The sequence below is a fragment of the Mauremys mutica genome, chromosome 3 (genome assembly GCF_020497125.1).
Source record: "Mauremys mutica isolate MM-2020 ecotype Southern chromosome 3, ASM2049712v1, whole genome shotgun sequence".
NCBI lineage: Eukaryota > Metazoa > Chordata > Testudines > Geoemydidae > Mauremys > Mauremys mutica.
The window spans coordinates 20,553,115-20,580,347 of record NC_059074.1 but is presented as its reverse complement, the minus strand read 5'-3'; the positions used below and the strand labels follow the sequence as shown (position 1 = coordinate 20,580,347).

The window sequence follows — 27,233 nt, the reverse complement described above, 5'->3', positions numbered from 1 at the left end:
GAGAGCTGGGAGTCACACCCCTAGCTTGGAGTGTAGTGGAGTCCCATAGGTATGTAAAAATTTCAGCTTTTACTTTAAAATAAAAGGTAAGTTTCTAGCCCTCGTGGCTATGGAGGAAAACGCTCAAAATATGAACTCTAAAGAGTCAAACACTCAAAGAGAAATTAAAAGAATACAAAATGTATTTATAAATCTCGTGATTTTTAAGCCAACCTCAGGAGTTTAAGGGCCTGGCTCATGATTTTTGAATATCAGTACTGCTATTCCTTTACTTCATTTTCTTATCCTTTCTTTTCTCACCTCCGCTCTTTTCCCTTTGGTTGTTCCACTCAGTTTCACTCCTGTAACATCCATGAATATAGATGGTCCAAGAGGTAAATATAGTTGGGACCATAAAGTAATTTAAATGTTACCTCCTTGTAGGAAGGAAAATACCAAGAAATCCACCATAGTAGCACTTAACTTCAGAAAGGGGAAATACACAAAAATGAGGAAGCTAGTTAAACAGAAATTAAAAGGAACAGTCACAAGAGTAAAATGTCTGCAAGTTGCATGGAAATTATTTAAAAATAGCATAATAGATGCTCAAACTAAATGTATACTCCAATTAAAAAAAAATAAAAGTAAGAGGACTAAAATAATTCCACCATGGCGAAACGGTAGAATAAAAGAGGCGGTTAGAGGCAAAAAGGCATTCTTTAAATATTGGAAATCAAATACTAGTGAGGAAAATAGAAAGCAGCATAAACAAGTGTAAAAGTATAATTCGGCAAGCCGGAAAAGAATCTGAAGAATAACTAGCAAAAGACACAAAAAACTAACAGCACTTTTTAAGCAGATCAGAAGCAAGAAGTTTGCCCAGTAATCAGTGGGGCCACTGGATGGCTGAGATGCTAAATAAGCACTCAAGGAAGATCAGGCCTTTGGAGGATGTGGTGTAGATTCCCACACCTGAGCCATTATTTTTAGGTGACAGATCTGAGGAACTGTCCCAGATTGAGGTGTCGATAGAGAAGGTTTTGGAACAAATTGATAATTCAACAGTTATAAGTCTCCAGGAAAAGAGTTCTGAAAGAACTCAAATATGAAACTGCAGAACTACTAACTTGTATGTAATCTATTGTTTAAATCAGTCTCTGTGCCAAATGACTGGAGAATAGCTAGTCTAATGCTGATTTTTTTTTTTTTTTTTAAGACTGAAGAGGTGGTGCTGGCTGATAAGCCTACTTCAGTACCAGGAAAATTGTTTGAAATTGTAATAAAATACAGACTTATCAGACACGAAGATGAGCATGATATGTTGGGGAAGAGTCAATATGGCTTTTGTAATGGGAAATCTTGCCTCACTAATCTATTAGAATTCTTTTGAGGGTGTCAGTAATCATATGGACAAGGGTGATCCAGTTGGTATACTGAACTTGGACTTTTGGAAAGCCTTTGACAAGGTCCCACAGCAAGGGCTCTTAAGCAAATTAAGGAGTCATGGGATAAGAGGGAAGGTCCTCGTATGGATCAGTAGCTCATTTAAAATATAGAAAACAAAGGGTAGGAATAAATGGTCAGTTTTCACAATGGAAAGAGGTAAATAGCAGGGTTCCCCAACAATCTGAGCTGGGACCTGTGCTGTTCAACAGATTCATAAATTATCTGGCTAAAGGGGGTGAATAGTGAGGTGGCAAACTTTGCAGATGGTACAAAATTACTCAAGATATTTAAGTCCAAAGCTGACTGCAAAAAGTTACAGAGGGATCTCACCTGACTGTACAACAAAATGGCAGATGAAATTCAATGTTGATAAGTGTAAAGTAATGCACTTTGGAAATAATAATCCAGTTGTTACCACTCAATAAAGAGATTTAGGAGTCATTATGGATGGTTCTCTGAAAACATCTGCTCAGCATACAGTGGCAGTCAAAAAAGCTAACAATGTTAAGAACCATTGGGAAAGGGGTAGATAAGACAGTAAATATCATAATGCCACTATATCAATCCATGGTATGTCCACACCTTGAATAGTACATGCAGGTCTGGTCACCCCATCTCAAAAAAAATACATATATATATATTATTATTGTTGTTGCCCTTCTCTGTATCTTTTCCAATTCTAATATTTATAAAAATTGTGTGTGTGTGTGCGCGTGTGTGCGGGCGCATGCGTTGATTATTTTAAAATTACAGATCCTCTTCATTCCAGAACTGCGTAAGGTATCTCTTTTTATTCCTCTCCTCTGATTCCCATCCCATCCCTGAAATATCAAACCTCCTACCTGTGAATTCTGCTCCTAGAGATGGGCTAGAAGAAAGTATCCTCATAAAAGCATTTGCCCTCATTTGTTGTCTTTCACTCCAATGTGACACATCGGTGACCCTTGTCTGAGCATTGGTGGCTTGGATATTTTACCCTTTTTAGTCCCTTTCATCTGAGGAACTTAAAGGACTCTCTGTCTACGGTCTAAGGCTCTCAACATTCCATTGATAGTGATGTCACGTCACTTCCCACTAAAATACAGGTGTCACACAGCCCTAGAAGAGCTGCTCCAGCTGGACACTCACCAGCTGTGTTTGGGACCCTCCTCACTAGGCCACGTGTGTTTTAAACTTCCTGAATATGAGCAGATCCCAGGTGCTGTGTCTGGCTTTGGGTTTCTAAACACATTCTCAGGGTGCAGATCTTCTGTTTAGCATCCCTTTATGAAGACTGAGACCTGGCATTCCACCTGCCTACACTCTGAAACTACTGCTGACTCCCCCAAAGTTGCCTAGAGCTTCAGCACACCTTCTTCCAGAGCTCTAATGCTGTGGGCACTGTGGGTGTACAGGTCACGTCTTCAGGCGTACATGGTAGGTGTAGTACACAATACACAGACAGGCTTTGCAAAGGTTTCTGCAGCTCTTTACTTCTCCTCCAAGTCATGGTGTGAGTTAGAGTGCATACAGGTGTGTCTCTCTGGGTGTGTGTCCATGCATGTGTCTGTGGACTCTCATCTCAGACCCCTGCAGTCAGTGCCTTCTGTTCTGTCTCCAGAATGCAAGTGAGAGATCTTCTCCTTTATAACCTCCTGTCCCCTTTGTCAGGTGACCCTCTCATCAGCCTTGTCAGGTGAGTCCAGACTTGAGAATTGCTTGTGCTGTTGGTGGCAGCCGTCTCTTTGCCTAAGGATGTCTCATTTGAATGGACAGTTGTCAAAAATTAACAACCCTCCATTGTTAGCACTGTGTTAGGTGCAGAAATTTCTCCTTTAACCTCCGGTAGGTTTTAGCTTAATGTGGAGACAAAAGACAGCAGAAAAGGCAAATCAGCTCCACATTCAAAATGGAGTTTGCCATCTGACACAGACAGAGAGAGTCCACAGTATCAACGAGAATCCATAAGCTGTACACAGATTCCCCCGAATCATATCACTCACAATTAAAGTACAGTCTCTTGTGGTGTGGAATGCAGCAATTTATCAGCACGTAGACCCTGAATTAGGAATGCATCCTCTTCCAGGAGGGCACTTGGCTGAACAGAGTCAATTTATGCTATTGAAGTCAATAGGAGTTAAACATGTGCATAAAGTTAAGGATGTGTGTAAGTGGTTTCTTGAATCAGAGCCACGGTGATGCTATACATCAGTTTGTTTCAGGAAGTGAGGAAAAAGGTGAAGAAGAAATTGTTAAGCAGAATGGAATTATCCAGAGTTCTTAATTTACCCTGCAAAATCAGGTGTGGCACCCCTAATCTTACAGACATGCCAGGGGATATCTGTACAGAACCTTGGTTTTACATCTGATGTGCAAAGACTATGCTTTCAACGGCTCCTGAAACTGGTTCAGCATTGCCTCAAAAGGAAGAATGCAATCCAGAAAGCCACCAGGATGAACTCCTGTAGCACTTAAGGGCACAATTAAGCTCTTGTGTTTTTAAAGAACTAGCCCAGCTCAACCCTGCCTAGCTTGTGAGATCTGATGACCTCGCATTGCAAGGTGGTAAAACTGCCAGATATCTCATTCCCAAACCTGGCTTATTGCAGCCAATACACTCGTCTCAGACCACTCTACTATGGCTTGTAGTTATTGTTTTAATTAACATTGCACTTGTAAGTAACTGTACTGCATTTTGTCTGCTGCAAAAATACCAGCTCATGTGTGGTGAATTATTCTGACAGCTGGCTGTCACCTAACAGCGGGGAAAATAGCAAAGCCTTACTGTCTAGACCTACTTGCAGAACTATTATGGTGAAAAGGAGTAATCTTACAGGAGAGGTACCCATTTCCGAGATCTATTTCTACGTTCTGACTCTTCTCTGCATAATAGGATTACACATTTCTTATCACAACCACAAGCTGGATGCATGCCAGCCATAAACTGTGCACAGTGTAACAATATGATTGGAGGCAATTTTTCTCTTTCTGTCTCTGACTCCTATTCTGGGTTAAGAAAAAACTGTCATACTAGACAGAGCACCACATGTGACAGTGTATTTATCACTTTAAACGTCACTGTGGATTGTTGGGCATAAGGAAAACATCTCTGCTTGTGGAAACTATAATTACAGATAAAACTGCATAAAGAGAGGCAGAAAGCCTTACACTGAACAGATAAAAACTGTCTTTAATGCATTTATTCTAATTTTGGACAGGAAAGTTGAGGCCATACTATCATATTGGGAACTTCATCTACTGATACAGTTGTTTGTAGTTGCAACTTTAGTTGAAAAATTCTGTGCACAGATTACACTCAGTGATTATTTTAGTTAACATTTGTATATAGTGCCATACAAAACCAGACAATGCAGTGATGCACACTGTATTAATGTCTAGACTTCCATTGTTGGGTTGGTTAAATATTGTGACCTACAATTGTATAAATCTAAACAGACTGGGGGGGAAAAAACCTTCCATAAATGTCACCACTCATTTACTCAGCTAGACTGCCACAGAACTGAACTGTGGAGTCTTTCTTCTGATATGTTAGTGTGTGGACCATTGTAGCTGAAGTCTCTCGTTTGAATAGATAGTAATGGTCTGTCTTTTTACTTCAAGGAATTCTGTCCTGTCTGGGGACTGCTGATTCTATATGGATGTGTGGCATGGAGAGCAGATCAGACTAGAGGTTTGGTTTGGTTTTAGCACATTTTGCTTTTATTTAGTAGATTTTGTTTAACGAGATTGTTTCCTTAGCTTTACTAAATTCTAATCGTGTTTAGTTACTGTTAATGTAACTGTAAGCGTCTAATAGCAGCCTTAAAGAAGGGCCTTCATAACACAACAAAAAGCGTTATAAAAATACTTACACAGTATATATCTTCCTTTTTCTGTTAATGAAAGTAGTTTAAACATATGTGTTGCTAATAGGATTTGAGTATGGTTTCCCTGATCAACTCTGACATGGGTATTTAAAGGCTACTAGCCAAACCATACTAAGAATACCCCCCTTATGTCTAAGCAATAGAAAGCTACCATGTTGCAAGACCTTGTTACAGTAGGATAGTTTAAAACATCGTTCTTTCTGGCAGATGTTTAAACGTGTCGGGAACTCTCATGTTGTAAATTGGGCCATCCTATACTGTAGCATTCAGTACCCTAGATGGGACCATAGATAGCCTATAGTGTGACTTTATAACCCTGTTCTAATGTGGCTCTCAGCCAATAATACCTCCGTCCAGTTTAGTAAGGAAACAGTGCTAGAACCCTGCTTGAAACAACAGTGTGTCAATGTGGTAATGGTTAGCATGGTTCCTCAGCTGTCTACGGGACCTTGTTTAAGCACAAAATAGAAGAGCCGCTAAATGACAGGGGGAAGCAGGGGAGGGGAGACTGGGTCTCCCACTTCCTATGTGGGTGCCCTAACCACTGGTTTATTGACTCATTCTCTCTTTAAATTTGTAATGTGTCAGTTTCCATTTATAGGTACTGCTGGGTCTGAGCATGTTACATACAAATAAAGATTGAAATAAACATATGTGTATTGCTAAAAATAAAGGTAAGTGTAAGAATCAGACAAATAACCAATGTTAGTAAAATTGTACATAGAAACACAGCAGAACTCAAGTGCAGTTATTTCAGTGTCTGATCACTTGCTGTCTTACCTCCTTTATTTTAAACCAGGGGAATTCAGTGTAAAAAACTGTTAATGCAACATTACGGTTGTGAATTTAATATACAAAAGGCAGGAAATTCAAAGTTATGGTTCCCAATGTAACTGTAATTCTGTCATAACGCATATATATGAAGGCATAAATTTCTCACCATATACAGCAGTATAAAATTCTGCATATGCGCAAAGGGTTCATTACAATTGTTATGGGAATTACAATTTTGTGTTTCCTGACAAGTGCATTTAAATTCTGAATCTTAACATTCCATTAACCTGTTTGTTTTTTTTTGCCAATCTACAATATGTTCTTCAAGTTTTCCTTTTTTCTGAAAAAAATATAACTGCTAAAGATATTTAAAATCAAAGAGCTGTAGGTAGAAAAATATCACTTTACCAGATTGTTTTCTCTCTCTTTCTCTCTCTCTGTTTTATTTATTTATTTATATAATCAGCAGACCTGATAGGAGATATAGATCTATAGATATATCCGTATCAGGTCTGCTGCAACTTCATTATGACTAAATCTTAGGTCACTGATATAATAGTAAAACTGTCACTAATTTCATGGGAACTAACCATGGGTCACTGAGGAGGCCCTCTTGTCTCTCTGTGACTGAGGAGAAGGGTATTTTTTTTATTATTATTATTTTTTGCTGCGGAACTGTTATGGATTTGCAGAGCGTGTGCAGAGATTATTCGCCTCCTGTGTGCTATGGAGCCCTAATCCACAGGAGATCCTAGAGCTAGGAGGGCAGGTGTGGGACAAGGGTCATGGATCTGTTGCTATGTGGTTCCTGACTCTGAAGGGTACTGACTGCTTCTCCCCTCCCAGTCTCTAAGGTGCACTCTGGATTCATCTTCACTTCAGTTAACTTGAGTGATCCACACTCAAGTCATTTCTCTTGTATTACCCTAGCATAAGCTAGCGTGGCCATGTTGCAAATTAACACTCAAGTTGCTGCAATGCCCCGTGTCCACACTGGCACCACACTGACTCTCATGTAGCACTGACGTCTAGGGGCAGATCCTATGGTCTGTAGCACGTTCTGTGAATTCTTTTGCAGTATACCGTGTGAGAACTTGTCTGTCCTTTCTGGGTGTGAGGCCGGAAGTGATGTTGGCCTAGCAACTCATTAAAGTCAACCACTTCTGCCCTGGCATGCTCCACAGTTCTGTCCACAGTCTTCGTTATAACTGGTGGCAAGGTCTGAAACCAGCTCTGAGCAATGACGCGTGACAAACATTGGTATCAGTGCAACCCATCTTGGTGTTCATGCTGTGCACTGGGGAGGATATGGATGCTATGGTATTTAGTGTTCAAGAAAAATTGGCAAAAAGAGGAAGCAAAGGGTGTTAGAGGTTGTAAACCTGTAGAGGTTGTGGGGAGTCGGACAAGGAATTCCACAAGCTGAACATTTCTCTCTTCAAAGCTCGGCATTAGTGCGTGGCCATTTATATTATGTGTTTAATGCAAAATTGGCCCGATTTCTGAAACTCTTCTGGTTAAACACTTTATCTTGCCGCAGCCAACTGCTGGAAACTCCACAAAAAAACAAGAATAACCAAATCTTTTAAGACTTAGTAGCTGAACCTGTTTCAAATATAATAAATAGCAAAAGCCATTGTTTGCGATAAGTGTTATCTGATTGCTGGAAGACCTGTGTTTATTGCCTTTGTGCATTACGGTCTCTTGTAATTTGGACAGCCAAAAATTGTATTCCTTTATGCAGTGTGTGAGGCGATTTGTAAGTAGTGAGGCATCTGTAATTACACTGAGTGGAATTGGAGAGCTTCATAGAGGCATAAAATAAAATTGCCTGTTTTTAATCTGAGTAGTTTCACATCAAATTTTCCACTTTTTTTACATTTCTCAGAACAAATTTGTTTTTCTTTCCTTGGATAACCAAGGGGGGGATCTTTAGTGAGTGAACTCAGACCTACTCTTTCTACAGACAGTTCTCTCATACTTTTGTTGTTTTGAAGCATATGTGAAAAGTCAAATGTTAGGCGCTTATTGTGCTAGTGATCATCAATTAAAGTTATAAAGTAGGTTCCGAGAAGTGTCAATGAACATCTGAACTGAATTAATCATTTGGAATATATTGTGATTGAGGTTTTTTCCCATTAAAGGCTGTACCTGGACCGCACAGTTCATTTTTCCTATTCTGTCACTTCTGTTTAAAGCCCATGCTATTGTTTCACATGTTGAATGAAGAGCACAAAACTCAAATTTTGTAAAATTGGAAGTTGTGAAAGGAGAGAGGCAGCTCGGTTATAATTCTCTGTATCATCAGTGTACTCTTGACTTAGCGGCTTTTATTGCTGATTTACATGCATAGTTTGTTTGTAATAAACTAACTTTTTCTTTCCTCTGAAGGTCAAGGAATATTCATATATTATTTACACCTTGGACTGTCAAATAATATAGCACTTTACACATTCAAAGCGTTCTAAACTAATCCTCCTTACAGTCCTGTGAGTTAGAGAAGTGTATGATCCTTCACAAACATTCATCATTAATAAAACTTCACTGCCTATGCTCCTTTAAAAAAAATAAAAATAAAAAAATCATGGCTTTTGAATAACCAGCTAAAATTGGAAGACAACACCCCACTGCTGTTCACTATCTCCCTCATTAACTCATGTTTTTACTTTCTAGGCCAAAACAACGGGAGTAGGAGAATATGAGAGTTTCACCCAAAAGATTCTTCATAGATGAGTTGTTACTTCCCAGGCTAATGGAAAAAGCTGTAAATTGTCATTAACCCACCCACACTAGGAACTTTTGTAAATATCAGGAGTTGGTAACCAGTGTGTTACTCACCACAAAAGGTTATGATCCAAGATTTTGAACCAGCTAAGGAATGAGTGCTCTGTGGATATTTCCATCGGTGTAGCTACACCAGCGTAATGATACATGAGCAAACCCTCAGTGTGGATTCACTCCACTGGCTACACTAAGAGTGCATTTACACCGTGTCTCTGCATCAGTATAGCTATATCTGTACAAATACACACAGTATAGGCAGGCCCAAGAACTGTTATTTTTTTAAAGACTACTTAGCAAACATAATGAGCAACACAGAGGGATTTTTATGCTTTTAAACCAAAGTCTTGAAGTTGCCCTTATGAAAGAATACTGTACCTCTTGTACTCTTGTATTCCTCTTAACTCCAGGCATTTTATCCTAGTGTAAACATTGGATTCTTGTGGTTGCTTTAGTATACAGAGAGAAAGCAGGTTCTCCAAAACCCAACCTCAAACATTTGATATGTCATAGAATACGAATGTAGAAAAAGTTAGTTAAATCAATTAACTGAATGATAGGACTGTGCAGCCAGTTTTCCAAAGAATCCCTATAGTCGGAGCAGGGGGAGCTGTTCTTTAGTAACATGAGCTGCATTAAATAAATAGAGAAAACATTGTAATGAATGAAACTAGATATATTAGAGATGTTAAGGAGAATAAAAGGAAATTCTTTGGAACTCTTTAACTAAACAAGGAACATTAGTCATCTGGTTATGTTTTTGATATTGGAGCTGCGTCTCGTCTGACCAAAAAAATGGACTATGATCCATACATAATATGCTGACGCCATCTACTAAACTAGAGAAGATTCAATTCAGTGATACTTTTACAGCATGACAAGCTCTGTAAGCGTTGCAGCGGAGAGAAAAAGTGACAGACCACTCAGGTATTTGTTGGAGGTAGGTGTTCGCCTGTCCATCATACTTATCTTCCCCCGGTTCGTGGATCGCTCTGGGGCTTTGGGAGATAGGCAACTGGATGCCTAGAGGGAGGCAGCAGTGCATATGCCCAGAAGCAGTAACTTAGGCACCTAGGGAATTTTGTCTGAAAACTTAGGAGCTGACTGAGTTTAGGCACCTACAGGGTTAGGCGGGAGTTTTGTGGATTGTAATGGAGCCTACAATTCAGAGTTCGGGTATGTCTACACTGCAGTTAGACACCTGTGACTGACCTGTGCTAGATGACTCGGATTCATGGAGTTTAGTCTAAGGGTCTGTTTAATTGCAGTGTAGCGGTTCAGGCTTCGTCTGGAGCCCAGGCTCAAGTCTCCCAGAGCTCAAGCTCCAGCCCAAGCCCAAACATCTGCACCACAATTAAACAGGCCCTGAGCCTGAGCCCCACGAGCCCAAGTCAGCTAGCACAGGCCAGCTGCGGGTGTGTAATTGCAGTGTAGACATACCTTTAGGAGCCTGAGTGCCTTAGTGGAGCTGGGCCTCTATGCCTTAGTTCCCCATCTGTTAAGTGGGAATAATAGGACTTCCCTATCACGAAAGAGTATTTGTATTTATTCTCTCATTAAAGATTGTGATGTGCTCAGATAATACAGTAATAGGAGCTGTAGAAGTACCTAGGATAATTAGAGGAGGCCATTCTCATTTTGGTAAGTGCTTCATTTTAAAGGCTCACATGCAAATCTCTGCTCAGCCTCCGTAAGTGTGAACATTCTCTTATGAATCCAAGTTTCTGATTAACTTAGTATGCCATTTGCCAGCACTGTCTGAATGAGCCTGTGAGGCCAATTAGCAGCAGAAGTAGAGCTAACACTCTTCACCTGCTGTGCTTACCGGTCTTCAGATCAGGAAAGGAAGGGAATATATCAAAGACTCATGGATGAAGGGAAGTTTAGAAAAGGGTTGAGACAGGGTGAGTGAAATAGATAACTGTTATGGTTACTGTGACATTCCCCTCTGGTGTTATCTGGGCCAGTGATCTGCTAGGTCACTCCAATCCTTGACTCTGGGAGCCAGCCTTACCCTGCTGTGCTGTGAGAACCCCCACTCCCAGGCTGTTCACGCACAGCCTCTGGCATGGAATCTGCTCTTTGGATTGTGCAACTGAATGACACTAGCCAATATCTCTGGTCCCAGACACAACCCTAGGAACCTCCGTCTTGCAGTGTCCAGTTATGCCCACTGGATGCTGCAAGTTTATATAAGTTCATCAGTTTAACAAAGAAATAGATATGTACCAGGCTTGTTATCCCAAGGGGAGTCTCTGACATGCTTTAAACTAAACGCACTGCTTCAGGTAGAATAAACACACAGATTTATTAATTACAAAGATAGAATTTAAGTGATTATAAGTCAAAACATAAGTCAGATTTGGTCAAATGAAATAAAAACAAAATGCATTCTAAACTGATTTTAACACTTTCAGTGTCCTTACAAACTTAAATGCTTCTCACCACAGGCTGGCTGGTTGCTCTTCAGCCAGCCTCTCCCCTTTGATCAGCGCTTCAGTCATTTGGTGGTGTCTGTAGATAGAAGAGAGAGAGAGAGAGAGAAAGCATGGCAAAGTTTCTCCCTTTTATCATGTTCTTTCTTCCCTCTTGGCTTTGCCTCCCCCCCGTTTCAGAGTCAGGTGAGCATTACCTCATCGCAGTCCCAAACTGGCCAAAGGAAGGGGGGTGACTCACTCAAGAGTTCAACAGATCCTTTCGTTGCTACCTAGCCGAGCATCCTTTATTCCTGTGAGGCTGGGCTGGGTTTGTCCCATACCTGCCCTGATGAGATGTGAACTGCCTCTGTGCTTTGGAGAGTTTTTGCCTGGGCTTAGTTTAAGCCATGAGGACACATTTTCAGCCTCATAACTCAATACATGAAATTATAACCTATAACATTACTGTAACAACAATGCTCAGTGCATCATGAGCCTTCTGAAGACACCCAACATGACAAACTTTGCATTGGATACCATACAGTCATTTTACAAGGGTGAACATGAGGGTGGTAGGTTTTCCCCCGAGGCACAGAGCGTCACAGTTACTAAAAGAGAAAACAGAACAAACAGTGACAGAAAATGGAGACCTATACAGATGGGTCATGTATTAGACCTAGGGGAGATGTTACTACAGATCATGCAGAGGGTTAAAAATAACAGTTTCTGAGCTTGCTGAAGATGTGCCAGCAGATTACAGCACTCCTTGTTTACTGTAAAGTGTGTTGGGGAGACTATGGGTGAAATCCTGGACCCATTGAGGGCAATGGCTGGGATTTCACCCTAGATAGTCTGAGGAATTAGCATTAGATTAGGAGTCAGGTCATTTTAGGGCTGTGGCTACACTTAGCACTTCAAAGCGCTGCCGCAGTAGCGCTTTGAAGCGCTAAGTGTAGTCAAAGCACCAGCGCTGGGAGAAAGGTCTCCCAGCGCTGTCCGTACTCCACCTCCCTGTGGGGAATAACGGACAGCGCTGGGAGCCGCGCTCCCAGCGCTGGGGCTTTGACCACACTGGCGCTTTGCAGCGCCGCAATTTGCAGCGCTGGAGAGGGTGTGTTTTCACACCCTGCTGCAGCGCTGCAAATTTGTAAGTGTAGCCAAGCCCTTTGTTTTTCTGGCAGGTTCTGCCACTCATTGTCCACAATCCCTTTGACAAGTTATTTAATCTTTCTGTGCCTTTGTTTCCTCAGCTATAAAAGGGAGATAATTGATTAATGCTTTGGAGATACAGAGTGCCCAAGCAGTATTAAGCCAACATTTTCCTGTGTTAGTAACCATGCCTGCCACAGCTTTGTGCTGCATGAGCACTTTAAAGAAGGTTGTTATTCATAATATGGTCAGATAGACCTCTTGGGGCCCTAGGAGCATTCCTGTGCATTTTTATTGGTGCCTGCTTTTTAAAACTTCGTCTGTTTTCTGAGATCATAGAGTTTGTGTGACTGCATCTGCCAGCTGCTAGCCAGCTACCAGTTAAAGCCCACACATCACTGATCAGCTTGGCAATAGTGTAAATAGAGAGGCATGACCTAGCTTTAAGAAGCTGGATTGTGTTGGATAGAGAAAGGCATTCATGAATTCCTGATGCCTTAATTCAGTTTGGGTGAGAGCAACTTCCTCTGTGGCCTTGGGTTTTTCCAAACATGGGTATCTAAAGCTAGAGAATTAAAGGAGTGGCTTTATTTTCCTTAGGGGCCAAGCATCCTTATTTCCCATCTGTAAAATGGATATGATAATAATGCAGTATCAGAAAAGATGAGTTAATCCCTCTTTCCAATTGGTTTTAGCACCAGCCTGCTTTTTAGATACATGTTCTTCATTCTCAGTTTTCTGAAATGAATGTAATGCTCCAGATTCATGCACAGAACTATCACACTAGCAGATATCTCACCACAGTGAAGTGTGCAGAATTATGGCAGACTCTGACCAAATACAGAATTGGTGACCATGAACTAGCATTGGAAATTGGGAGGCACAAAAGCAGCGTAAACCCAGGGAGGAGTGACTTTTGCAGTGTGACAGAGAGGTTGAGATAGAAGTACTTTCTCCTCCAACATCCAAAATACAAGGAACCACGAGAAAGTTTTCCTCAAATCATCAGGAATCATACACAACTTTAAAAAAAAAGGAGGAAAAACTCTGCCTGAGTCTTAGAAAAAAGAGAGATGGCATTGTATTATATAGCAGCCTGCCACCAGCTCAGCAACAGGCAGTAATGACAAATAGAGGAGGTAAAACCCCCAAGACAGTGTTAACTCTCTCCTGGGCAGATCATTCATAGATTCCAGGGCCAGAAGGGACCATTGTGATTATTTAGTCTGACCTCCTGTATAACACAGACCATAGAACGTGTTTAAAAAAAAAAAGCCTGAGGTGGGAGAAAGTATTTGAACAGGGGTCACCAAGTGCTGTAACCGCAGAGTTTTCAGATATTCTGATGTAGGGCTCCCTCAGTCTCTCCTGTTCTACTCTGAATAAATAATTTAAAAAACTCATTGGGCCAGATAGAATGATTCTAGTCTGGTGGTTTGGGCCCACACCTGGGAGGTGGCAAATTCAGGGTCCTGCCCTCCTGCTCCAGTGAGCCACTCTACTCCTCCCACCCCACTTTGTATGGAGTGAGCAAGTGCCTAACTCATTCTTACAAGAAATCACATAGGCACGTAAGCTGCCTAACACCAAGAGTGGGGTTCCTGGTTGTGAATCATTAACCAGAGATAGGCACCTCCTTGCAAACTGGACTTAGGTGCCTATTTCCGTGAGAGGAATGGGGTTTAAGACACACTGCTCTCATTTGTCTCTCTTATTGGCTGTCTTAGGTAACCATGTGTGGTGGCTTTTTTTGGATCCCATTCTGTCTCTCCCCATGCATTGTAGAGGAATCATAGACACCTAACTCAGACTTTGTGGATCTCAGCAGACTCCTGTGATTTGCTAGGTGCCAGAAGTTAGCTGTTGAAATGCTCAGCATTGTAGCACCTAAATCCCTTTGTGGATCTGAACCAGAGAGACTTAGGGCTTGTCTACACTTGAAACTCTGCAGCTGCACCATTGGAGCGCTTCATTGTAGACACTCGCTACAGCAAAGAGAAGGGTTCTATCATCACTGTGGTTAATTCACCTTCCTGACAGACAGTAGCTAGGTCAAAGGAAGCATTCTTCTGTCGACCTAGCATTGTCTACGCCAGGGGTTAGGTCAGCTTAGCTATATCATTTGGGGGTGTGGATTTTTCACACCCCTATGCAACATAGCTGGGTCGACCAAGCTTTTTAGTGTATACCAGGCCTACAGGTATGTTTACATTTTGGGCTGGGGCGTAATTTCCAATTTGAGGAGACATGCATGCTAGTTTTCAAAAAATAGTGTAGCTGTAGCAGTGCGAGTGGCTAGCCACCCAAAGTACATACACATCAAAGACCCTAGGCATGTCCTTGGGGTGGCTAGCCCCTCACCCCCATGAATATGTCTCCTGGAGCTGGGAATTACACCCCATATCGAAAGGTAGACATGCCCTTAAGTGGCTTGGTCAAGGTCACTTGGGAAGCCTTTGGCAGAGCAAGGTTTGAACCCATATTTCCCAAGTCCAGGCTAGCACCAAAACCACTGGCTCATTTTTCCTTTACATCTTTAAACCAAGCTCAAACTCCTGTGGCCCTGTAGATTGTGAACAATCCAGGGCAAGGGACTTTGTCTGCAAAAGCCATGCATGACTATTTACGTTGTTAAGGAGGAGTGTTCTTTTTTAGTTTCTCGTGTGTTCCCTCTGTTCCTGGCTTGCTCAGATGATGATATCACTCTCAAAGCACTGGGCAGAAGCTTGTCTCCCTTTCCTCAAAAATACGGCAGGAACAGCAGCTGCACTGGCATGGATCTTTCATTCTTCCCACACTGTTGTGGTATGGCATTAGGAGCCAAAGACCAAGTCTGAGATTTGAGCTCTGGTCTTATTCATTGTAATCACGTGGGAAGATGTATGCTAAAAAGTGAATTTGCTGTTTCATTCTTTTAGTCACACAAGCCAAGAAACAGTTCATTCCTGTTTGCTCACAGGCTTTGCATAAAAAGCACAACAATTGAGGTAGATCTAGCCTAAAGAAGAAGAGACTCCAATGTTAGCACAGCATGGCACAGGGGAAATGAAAATAAGAGATTGACTACATCACTTCCAGGTCACTTGTCAAAGCCAGCCTAGGTCAGTGGAGACCTGAAGTCCTTGCCATCTGTCAACTGTTTCTTGTGACTTCTGGTACAGGAAATGAATTGTTGGCATGACCACATCACAGAAGTGAATATGACAATTAACACCCTTTTGGCAGCCTTTGAACACAGCCAAAAGATTGAATTAGCAATTCATTCCCTGTGCTCGCCTCTGTAGAGGTGGCCCTTCAATCAGACATGCAGCAGGGGCTTGTACATCCTTTCTATTGTTCCTCTCCTGTGTGATCGCAGTCAGTTAGGTACCTTTGTGTTTGTTCTCTTGTATCAGCAATTGTGCTTCCTTGCTTCTTTCAACTAACTCCTCTTATTGGTCCAATTATGCTGCTGTCCCTTCTTTGGTGATACATAATTCCTTTAAAGATGTACAGTAATTGCTTCTGCATTGTATACGGCTCAATCAAGTAGGATTCTCAGGTAAATTCTCCTGTGCATGCATCCAAAATCCATGCCAGCAGTCTTCTATAATTGACAATTAACTTGTGAATCCATTCCCACCCTTTTCTTTCATCTTGAACACCCGCCATGTTGGATCTCGGCCACCTCATATTTCCTGGATAAAGTCACTGTGGCTTCTTGTTTTAGAATGTGCCTGACTCCGTTGTTGTTCTCTTGCAGAAGTGAAATTGTACAAAAACAAAACATATTGGGGTTTTAAAAAGGGAAAAATATCTGTTGCTTATGAATAGTCTCCATGGAGGAAAGAGAAAGTGAAAAGCATTGATCTCTCCCCAAATAAATAAATAAATACATAAATAAAATAAAAGCTTGTTGGGGAGTTACCTATTTGATGACACAATTGGTCAATACCCTTGGCAAAAGAGTTACATTTGTGTTATTCTGATGCCTAAAAAGGTTCTAAAAACTATTTTCAGAGATACCTTATTTCCACTCCATGTAAACACATAAAATTCTACTCCAGTGTGGCTGTGACATTCCAACCTTTAAAAGTTATGAGCTGTGACAGAGAAAATTATAAATTCTCATTTGTTTTGTTCACTTCTGTGTGGAAATTCTGTCTCAGCCCAAATGACATCAAGTCCTCTGTGTCTTTATGAAGCTTTTTTTCTTGATTTGCTTGCAGCTGGTGTGTGTAAGTACAAATTCCGTTACTGCACCTGCAGTAAATCAGCAATATAGAAATGTTTCCTAACTTAGGAAGAAATCCATTAGTGGTTGAATTCAAACCTTTAAAAGACTCTTGTTTCCTGATTGTTAGGATACGATAACTTTTATGTGTGATTTTTTACATGTTCTGAAGTGTTAGGCCACGTACAAAGAGAAAATGAGCATCTAGGTGGCAGTTGTTAAGGTACTGGAAGAGCAGTATGCTCCTAATAAAAAGGGCTCTGTAAATAGAAGCTAAACCTGGTTCAATATAGCAACTCTTGTCTTACATCTATAATATTGTAGTGGAATGTTATAAACAGTGACTGATCAGGCCTGAATCCAGTGGCTTTGGGCCTCGCTTGTACTTCTTCATCCCAAGGCTTTTGCTGCAAAGGTAACAATGAGGATAGGCCACTGTGTCACTGAGGATTAGGAAAAGGTCTTGGAGAAGGAGAGTGGAAACCAGTCAATACTTGTTAACAAGCTTCCTTTTTTTTCCCAGTTAGAGTTTTCTTAGGGCCGAGAGCTCTGAGGCTAGGATGGATCAAATTTCTCTGCTGCTTCTTCCCCTCTCCTGACCTAGGATTAGGGTGTTGAAGGCTTCCCAGTTTTAGGGGAGTGACCAGAGAACAGGTCCTAATCTAAATTGCCTCAGAATGTGAGTTTGAGAACCTGAAACTGTCTTATGTGAGAATGTGGGTTTGGGGCTCATGGGATAGAGTGGGCTATTCTCTTCAGACTGGTGAATAAGGGAGCTGTTCCCATGTTGGGTTAGAGGAGGGAAAAGACCTGATAGGGACCTTATGACAATACTACTTCCATAAATGCTCCTGACATGCTATTCCTATAGTGTCCGAAAACAGGATAAACCCACAGGTACTAGTCAGCAGTCGAGTGGCTGAAACACAGCACTAGTAAGACATGGGTACCACTCCTGAGCTGGATACTGAGTTCCAGTATGACCTTGCATAGTTGTTTTTAAGCTAATTTGTGCCCTTGTCCTACTTCCCCACAGAGGGGGAGTAAGGCCCATTCCACCACACTGCTTGGCTAAGACCCCTATCCTCCGGGCTGGTGAAGAGTGCAGCCTATGCCCTTTGGATGCTGTCTGTGTGAACTAGTGGATGGCGAAGGCGAGAATCAAGGCCTTGTCTACCTTTTTCCTCTTTCTGTCCTCCCTTCTGTCCCAATTTGCCAGGCAGCACAACTGGAACAGCACAAGGAAGTAAGCAAGCTGCAACTCTTTCAGGACTGCAGGAAGTTGCTTCGTCTCCTTTTTCCCCACTCCCACTCCAGAAAGTGTGGGAGAGCATGGAAGGACTAATTCTGTTACATTTAGGTCCTGGGACAGCTCCTGCGCCTACCCCTCACCTCTCAAGGGCTGAGAGTGAACACTGTGGCCGGGATAAATGGCAATGGAAATCTGTCTCCATTTTTTCTGTACAGTTTCTCCCCATCACATTCTTTTAATTTCTCACTCCCGTTGTTATCAGGACCACCTTTCAGTTCCCAAGGGAGTCGGTGAAAAGTATTTTTATTTACTTAGCTTTGGTTCATCTCTCCCATAACTTTTGTTTCCTACAGTGTTTCTCAACTCTCCCTCTCCCTCCCCCCAAAAAGTGGAATTCACAGCATGCATTAAAGTCCTTCTGGAAAATGTCCTTCTTCTCTAAATATGATGCAATTTTAGATTTATCCTGTGCTGATTCTTTCCTGTAGGCCCATAAGGTCATATGATTTTCATCTAAACCCATCTAGACCATTCTTGATTCCAAAAATACTTGAACAGATTGGAAGATATTTTCCATCGGCCAATTATCTTCCATTGGCCAGATAATCCATTAGGCAGTTCAAGAGTGTATATGTAATACAATTTCCCATTTGGTTTAACCAAAATGCACAGGCAACATGTCAAATAATAGTAGTACTTGCACAGTGCCTTTCAGCTAGGGTGACCAGACCTCCAGATATTACAGGCTTTGTCTTATATAGGCAACTATTACCCCCCCCTTGAGAAAAAAAAGTGTCCCAATTTTTCACACTTGCTATCTGGTCACCCTACTTTCAGCCACGGTTTCCAAAAGCCATTTACAAAGATGGATCAGGAGTTTCTTCCCTGTTTAATAGCTGAGTTAACTGCCCACAACCAGAATGAGCTAGTAGTAGAGACTGGCAATGAAGCCTGTATCTCCTGACTTCTATCCATGAGATTAAGTTGCATCACTACTGTTAGTCTGCTGGCCAATGGCAGAATCATGACTGTGACTGCCAAAGTGTTCTAGGTTAGCAGTCCACTGGACTGCTGATGTCCTGTCTAAACTCTCCCAAGGGACAAAGTTCAATCAGCTTTCACTTCTAAGAGCATTACCAGTATATAATACTAATCCTATGTAAGCATATTCTTAGCCTGTAAAGGGACTTAAAGTAGATTTTTGGCAGTGGAGATAACCCTTTTGAGATCCAAAATTTAGAAAATATCACTCTGGTACAGAGACTTTGTCAAAGTTGATGAGCCAAATGTACCTATTAAAAAATTATTTACAATCTAGGTACTAGTTACAATCATACTGCTCTCTTAATGATTGGAAAAAATCCATCTTTGCCCCATGGGCAGCAGCACACAGGTGCTAATAGTTAACATGCAGTAAAGTCTGAGTTATTGCAGTTCCTGGGCAGTTATTGCTGGTCCACATTGGTTTGGTTTTTTTTTTTTAAATAGAGACCATTGTGCCTTGAATTAAAAAAAACCAACTGCCTAGTGATTGATCCTCCAGAGCACCTTTCTTTATGTTACACCAGTCTCTTGTGTGTGGGACAGTAAAATGTGCATTCAAATAAAAACCGAGCTGGTAGATGAAATTTCAGTTCTTCCAGCCTTGACAGTATAATTTTGATTTTTTTAATGTTAAGGAAAAAAGGGTGGGGGGACCCTCTTCAGAAAATTGTAATAGATTATCTGTAACACACCCAGGGTGTAGTCAGGATACTATTTTTTAATCCAAATAATTAAAAACATTTTCTGGGTCACTCAAACTCTGAGAAAACTATGGGTTTATTTCAGAGTAGCAGCCGTGTTAGTCTGTATCAGCAAAAAGAACAGGAGTACTTGTGGCACCTTAGAGACTAACACATTTATTTGAGCATAAGCTTTCGTGGGCTACAGCCCACTTCATTGGATGCATAGAATGGAACACACAGTAAGAAGATATTTATACATACAGAGAACATGAAAAGGTGGAAGTACCCATACCAACTGTAAGAGGCTAATTAATGAAGAGAAGCTATTATCAGCAGGGGAGAAAAACTTTTGAAGTGATAATCAAGATGCCCCATTTCGGACAGTTGACATGAAGGTATGAGGATACTTTAACCTGGGGAAATAGATTCAATTAGTGTAATGACTGAGCCATTCCCAGTCTCTGTTCAAACCTAAGTTAATGGTATCTAGTTTGCATATTAATTCAAGTTCAGCAGCTTCTTGTTAGAGTTTGTTTTTGAAGCTTTTCTGTTGCAAAATTGCCACCTTAACTGGCTATAGATATTATGCTATTAAGGAGGGAATAGGCCAGGATTCCTATTCATTCACAATCCTGTTCTATACCCTTTTCCTTCATATTATGTTACCTCCCTCCTGCCTCCTCTCAACTCTCTGTTTGTATCTGTCTCTCTCTTTGCATATTGTGGGGTTTTTTATTGTGTTCTTCCCTGATATGCTGCTCTGCTGTGTGCACTAGAAGCAGCAAGGTGAAATTGACTAAAATCGTGATCTCTGAAGCGCTGGCACAGAGTGCTTTTACAGATTAGGATTTTAGTCCATTATACTCAGCTTCTACCAGAGCAGAGCAGTGTAACAAGGAAACACAATGCAGGAGCCAGAGGTTGTGGCTCGGAACCTTAGCCTCAATCCCTCTGCGCAAGAGAAGGCTAGCAGATACCTTGGGATGCACTTTTTGTATAACTTTTGTTTTTGTTGAACATGTTATATAGAGTATCAGGGCTTTAAATTTACTAATTAGGACTTAGGTGGAAAGGAAGAGCTATGAGAGGTAGTGGGATGACTCCTCCTCTTCCATAGATCATACTTTTTGATGACATATTAATCAGAAAATATTCTTGTTCAAAAAAACGTTAGTCTTGGGGTGGGAATGCTCCATCTGTCTGACCTATTTGTTGCCACACATCCTCTCCATTTCTCATCTGCTGTCCTGGTTCTTTCCTTTCCCATTTTTATAGCATTTTTATGTTGTACTGGAAGCTGAAGGAGAGAATGGATTTAGATTTTGCTCTTGTCTGAACTGAATTGCAGTCACAATTGCTCTCAGTTTCATACTACTGCTATAGCCACTGCATGTAAAACGCCAACGTTAGCAGGGACAGGATCTAGGTCCTGGTCAATTCCATAAGCTTCTCAAGCTGCAGTTTATGGGGTATTGGGAAAATGTGAGTTTAATGCAGTCTAGAGCCATCATAATTAAAGCCCTCAGGAAACATGTGCCCTACACTGATTTTGAAAGAGCCATTTGAATGACTGTAGTCCTTTTAAAAAGGTTATCAAATATAGGATATGTTCTTAGAGGTTATCAAATATAGGATAAACACACAATATATAGTGTACAGTGTTTCATCAATTTAAGGACATTTAATTTTGTAACTATTAACACTGTCATTGTTCAGGGCAACTGCACCTTGTATTTCCCCTCAGTAGTCCAGCAAGGGCACCCACTGTCAGGTTTCCAGCACCCCAGCTGTTACCTTTTTGGGTGGAGACCCTCCTCTGGCCCTTCTGACCAGGTTATTTCCAGGCTTCATAGTTCCCTGCCTTCACTGTGTTATTCCCAGCAGAGACAAGCTGCTCAAACACCCCTGCTTGCTTTCTCTTCAGAGGTTGATAACAGAGCAATTGTCAACAGTAATAAGTACCACACAGCTCTTTCTATACAAACCCATTTTATTCTTAAGGTAAAAAGGCACTACAGAGAAAACATATTAAAACAATACAAGAACCCAGTGCATGCTAATAAGTTTATCAGGGTTCACCCCACCCCTAACATGGATTCTGGCAGGAGCAGTCCTTCACATCCTCACACACAGGGATTCCTTGTGGTTATAAGTTCACCGCAGCTTCATCTCAAAACAAGCACACAGTCTTATGGGGCCTCAGTAGGCCCAGGCCTTTCAATTCTTCCTAAGGATTGGAGCTCTCTCCAGACCAGGGATCCTATCCGTTTGCTGGATCAGGAAGAAGATCCTGAGCCAGTTTAAAAACAAGTTATTTATCCAAAAATCCTTCCTTTGTCAGCTGGTCTCTGGAGAATCCAGTCTGAACTAGTATGTGAGCATCTCTCCACAGGGTGGCTTCAAAGGGCTGATAAAGTTGGAAATAGATTAACATTCCCCTCCTGCTAGAAAAGGTACATGCAATGCCACAATAACATATACACAATTGCATTTTTAATACAATGTTACCCCAAAGGTATTAACTCTAATTAGGTAAGGTTAAACTTCATTGAATTAAGTTAATCTTAATTCTATAAGGTTTGTTCAGGATGTTATCAGTCTGTCACAAACACCTTTTATTGGCTATGTTTAAATCCTGTTTTGAGCGTTTGTGTTCTGTATTATTTAGGAGTGGAGGGAAGCAATACCCATTGTTAGAGGAAATTCTCTCCTTCACAATGATGAAATGTCTCTAGCACAGGCTGGGATTTGTGCCAGTGTCTGTCTCTTTCTAAAATTCAGAGAATCTTACTGTTGTTCTGGCCAGATGCTCCCACCCTCCCCCACAGGCTCATTCCTCCTCTTTGAGCACTACTATGTCCGACTCCTCTTCCCTCTCTCTTCCATGCAGCAGTTGTCTACTGGCACTTCTTCCCTCCTGCTTCCTTTCTAATCTATGATGCATCGCTCTTCGTCTTTCTTTGCCTCGGATTCTTCCACTCATCCTCTATGACATTAAGTTTCACACTAGCATACCTTCTCACCATTTAGCCTCCTACATTCTGTCCCTTACATCTCAACTGACCTTTGACCCTGAATCAGTTCTGTCATGCATGAAAATGGCCACTTGTTGACCCTCATTCCACCAGCACTGCTCCTTCTCTTATTTTCTTTATCACAGAATTCCCTCTTTCTGATCACTGTCCTATTTCCGTCCAGCACCTAAACTTTCTTCCTACCTCCTCTGTAGCTTCTAATCGTATGAATCAGCATCTCTGAGTTCTCTGCTACTCATGTTCCATTCCTGTCCTCTGTGAACCCCATTTTTCTCCTTCACAATTGACTTTTCTTCCCTTTTCTCTCACTGCACTGTCATCCCACAAAACCCTGGCCTTGGCTAATCCGTCTTGCCTATTTTTTCTGTTCCTACTACCGTACAACCAAATGCCACAAGAGGAATCCTGTGACCCCTGTAGATTTCCTCCATTATATGCCTGTTTTCTTCTTTCATCTCTGCCCCCTCACTCACAAAGCAACTCTGCTTCTCCCTCGTTGAGTTCAATGCCTATCGTCCCCATAACCTGTTCATCACCTTCAACTACCTTCTCAAGACCTTATTCCCCTTACATCATCTCTCTCATATCCAGGATCTTGCCAACATCTTAAAGGAGAAGATTGACAGGATCTCAAATGATATTCTTCTGTCCCATTTACTCCCCTCTACTGCCATGCTCCTCTTCCAACTTCCTCTCCTTTCATTTTTCTCAGCCACCGAACTTGAGGGCTTCCAACGACTCTCTTCTTCCAACTCCTCTATCTGGCTGCTTGTCCCTAGCTCCTCCTCCTTTGTCCTGCTACCCTTTCTACTTCCTCACGCTGAACCTTTTGTTTCTCTGTGTACAAACATACCTTGGTATCCTTGGAAAAGCTGACCGTTTCTTCTTTGTGTCTCTTACTGCTGTCCTTTCTCCTTTTGTCCCCTTCACTTATAAACACGTCTAGCACGTTGTCAACAACAACCACATAAACTTCTTCTCTGCAGATTCACTGCTAGTTCTGCCCCAGTCTGGCATTTCCCCTCTCTACCCCTTGTGAACTGCTCTCACCAAAGTTCCAGTGGTCTTCTCTAAACTAAGTCTGGAGGCCTGAATTCCATCTCCTTTTACTTTTATGCTGTTTCTGATACTGTTAATCTCTCCTTCCTCCTTGACATCTTGTCTGCCCTTGGTTCTGCAGCTCCGTCCTCTCTTGATTATCCTCCAGTCTCTCCAGCCACATGTTCTACATCTGCTTTGGCAGCAATTTCTGCTCTTCCAATCACCATCTATTGGAGTCCCTCAGTGTTCTTCACCACCTCCTCTTTTTCCTCTACATTCTGTCCTAGGGTGACCTCTTCCTTTCATCTCTGCTTTGAGGAGAGACTGACAGAGCAGCTTGGGAGATAGGAGGAGAACCAAGATAGGAGAGTCATGGAAGCCAAGAATGTCAGGGAAGGGGAAATTATCAAAGGTATATATATAAAAGGTAGTAAAAAAGTCAAGGAAGGTCTGGATGCATTCCAGTCTTTCAGACATAGCCAGGAAATGATCACTAGGGACTTTGATAGCAGTTTCTCTAGAGTGCACAAGGGAGAAGGCGGGCGGAGGGGATCCAGCAGAATTGCCAGCTTGTAAAAATATTTACAACATAAATATGCCTTAGATTCGTAACCAGTTGCCTTAACGACTGTTGGATTATACTGTAAATCGATGTGTAATGTACCTAATGACATATTTGAAAAATGTGGTTAATGAAGGGTTCTGATGGGAGTTCCCTCTTCCCTCCCTAAATAAAAGCATGGGAGGAAGAAAAGAAGTTTTGCAATAGGGGTATTTTTGTTGACTGTCCCAGACAATGATAACCCTGCTTGCATATGCTAACCTAACCGGATGCACTTTTCTCACCCATAGGTCTATTTTGGGTTCTATGTGGAACCATTTCCATGCCAGTGTTCATAAAGTTCTTGTAATGAATCATCTGCATTTGGGATTGTTAACATGTCTTGATATAGTTCTGCACACAAACTTTTGGTTCTTCCTGATATAACAAGAAGGGGACAGCAGTAGAGTACCAGTCCTTTTACTCTATCCTGCACCCTATCAAATTGTTGCGGCAAAGTGCCGAGTTAGGCTGGGCGCCACATGGGACAGAGACAGAGGAGAGAATACAAGCAACTAACCCCTGACACACACGGTAACATATTTTAACCATGGTCTGATTTATTAGATAGCGACGCTATGTCTCCAGCAGGTGTATGTAATTAAAACTTGGCAGGTTCACTTTCAAAAAATGTAGACATGCTACATTTTCTATTAGCACTCTTGATCTCTGCTGGCTTGCCTGCCCTGCTAGCAGTGCCGACCTGTGACAACGGACCTCTCCTAATGTGGAGTTGCGGGGCAGAGGAGGTGGCAGATCTTAAGGTGGCCATCCTGCAGCAAAAAAACTTTAGGACCAGACTTCAAAGAGAAACTGCTGAGTTCCAGTTCATCTGCAAATTTGACACCATCAGCTCAGGATTAAACAAAGACTGTGAATGGCTTGCCAATTACAGAACCAGTTTCTCCTCCCTTGGTTTTCACACCTCAACTGCTAGAACAGGGCCTCATCCTCCCTGATTGATCTAACCTCGTTATCTCTAGCTTGCTTCTTGCTTGCTTATATATACCTGCCCCTGGAAATTTCCACTACTTGCATCCGAAGAAGTGGGTATTCACCCACGAAAGCTCATGCTGCAAAACGTCTGTTAGTCTATAAGGTGCCACAGGATTCTTTGCTGCTTCTACAGAACCAGACTAACACGGCTACCCCTCTGATACTTCCAACCCGAATAATCTATGATTCTATGAATGGAAGCTGTAGGAAGCGGCGCCTGCAGACGAAGGGGCCACAGGGACGTGCTGGCTGCCGCTTCCCACAGCTCACGTTGACCGGGAACAGAGAACTGCAGACACTGGGGCTGCAGGAGCCGGTGCTTGTGGACGGTCAGTGTCCACAAAATGTCTCGCAGCCTGCCAGTGGATTACCCTGATGGGCCGCATGCGGCCCGCTGGCCAAAGGTTGCCCACACTGCTCTACCACATGAGCTAAAAGCCAACTGGCTGTTAGCTAAAGCTGAAGAGCAGATTCATTAATCTCTTTCTCTTGCTGTCTCTAAGTGATCTTGGTGCCACTAGATGGGACAGAACACCTGTCATAGGTTTATTCCCCACTTTGAACTTTAGCGTCCAAAAGATGGGGACCTGCATGGATCCTTCTAAGCTTAAATCCTAGCTTAGATTTGGTACCACTGCCACCAGCCAGGTTTTAGTGTCTGGCACAGTCTCTGTTCCCCCAAACCTTTCCCAGGGGAAAGCCAGATCCAAACTCCTGGGATCTTAACACAAAGGGAAATAAACCATTCCCCCTCCCAGACTTTCCCTCCCTTGGTCGTCAGGGAAAACTACTTTGATTCAAACTCCTTGAATCTAAAACAAAGAAGGATTCACCTCCCCACCCTCCTTTCTTTCCCCCCACCTATCCCTGGTGAGTCAGACTAATCCCCTGGGGTCTCAAACAAGGGAAAAATCAAACAGGTTCTTAAAAAGAAAAGCTTTTAATTAAAGAAAGAAAAAGTAAAAAACTATCTCTGTAAAATCAGGATGGAAATGCGTACAGGGTATACAGCTTATAAAAACTAGAGGGACTCCACCCCCCCTCTTCTAGTATAAGCACAAACAACAGCAAACAAAAATAAAATATTTCTCCAGCAAAACACACATTTGCAAATACAGAAATTAATCAAAAAGACTAATCCGCCTTTTCTAATACTCACTATATTGAACAGAAGAGAATATTTCAGGAAGCTTGGAGAGCTTGGATGTATGTCTGGCCTCTCTTAATCCCAAGAGAGAACAGCCCCCAAAACAAAGAACACAAACAAAGACTTCCCTCCACAGAGATTTGAAATTATCTTGTCCCTTGATTGGTCCTCTGGTCAGGTGTCCGTCAGGTTTACTGAGCTTGTTAACCCTTTACAGGTAAAAGAGACATTAACCCTTAACTATCTGTTTATGACAACACCACACCCAGGAGGTGTGTGGGTTACACTTGCTCCCTGCATTTATATTGTGTGGAATTGAACCAGCTTCTCCGCTGAGCAGCCAGCGTGACCTCTGACCTCAGGCCAGCTCAGGGGTAGCTAGTAACATGAGAGGCAGCATGGGTTAGTGGAGTGAGAGCAAAGGAATAATCTCTGCTCTGCACTAAGTGAGACAGACCACCCTGCAGTCTGGATCGGTAGCCATATGGTAGCAATTCAGCTGTGTAGCCTGTAAACTTACTATTTGTATCTGTGCCCAGAGTCTGATTCTACATGAGGTTGGTCTGCATGTGTGTGCAGGGTAGTGTTAGGCTCTAGTGTTTTTTCACTGGGAGGCTTCATGGAGAGTAAGATGGTTATAATATTGTGAGACAGATCTCAGGACCATCTAGTGGGACTTCACCCAGCTTCCTATCAGTTCCACCTGCTCAGCTGGCCAGCAGCTCCACAAAAACCGGATGATACATTCTGTTGCGACACAAACAAGCAGACCCTGAAAACAGAATACCCTATTTGAGTGTGAATTGTTC

At 42.0% G+C, this 27,233-nt stretch overlaps 1 protein-coding gene across 2 annotated transcripts in view; it reads left to right on the top strand.

The window, feature by feature from the left end:
• Positions 1-27,233, top strand: part of KLHL29 (kelch like family member 29) — a 544,343-nt gene that overhangs the window by 108,006 nt on the left and 409,104 nt on the right. Inside the window, exon 3 of one of the 2 annotated variants that reach the window (XM_045008742.1) lies at positions 5,026-5,095. The exons of the other annotated variant lie outside the window; for it this stretch is intronic. Within the exon in view, the coding sequence (XP_044864677.1) occupies positions 5,060-5,095 (36 nt within the window). The 5' untranslated portion in view covers positions 5,026-5,059. The remainder of the gene's footprint in view (positions 1-5,025; positions 5,096-27,233) is intronic. 2 annotated transcript variants of the gene reach the window in all.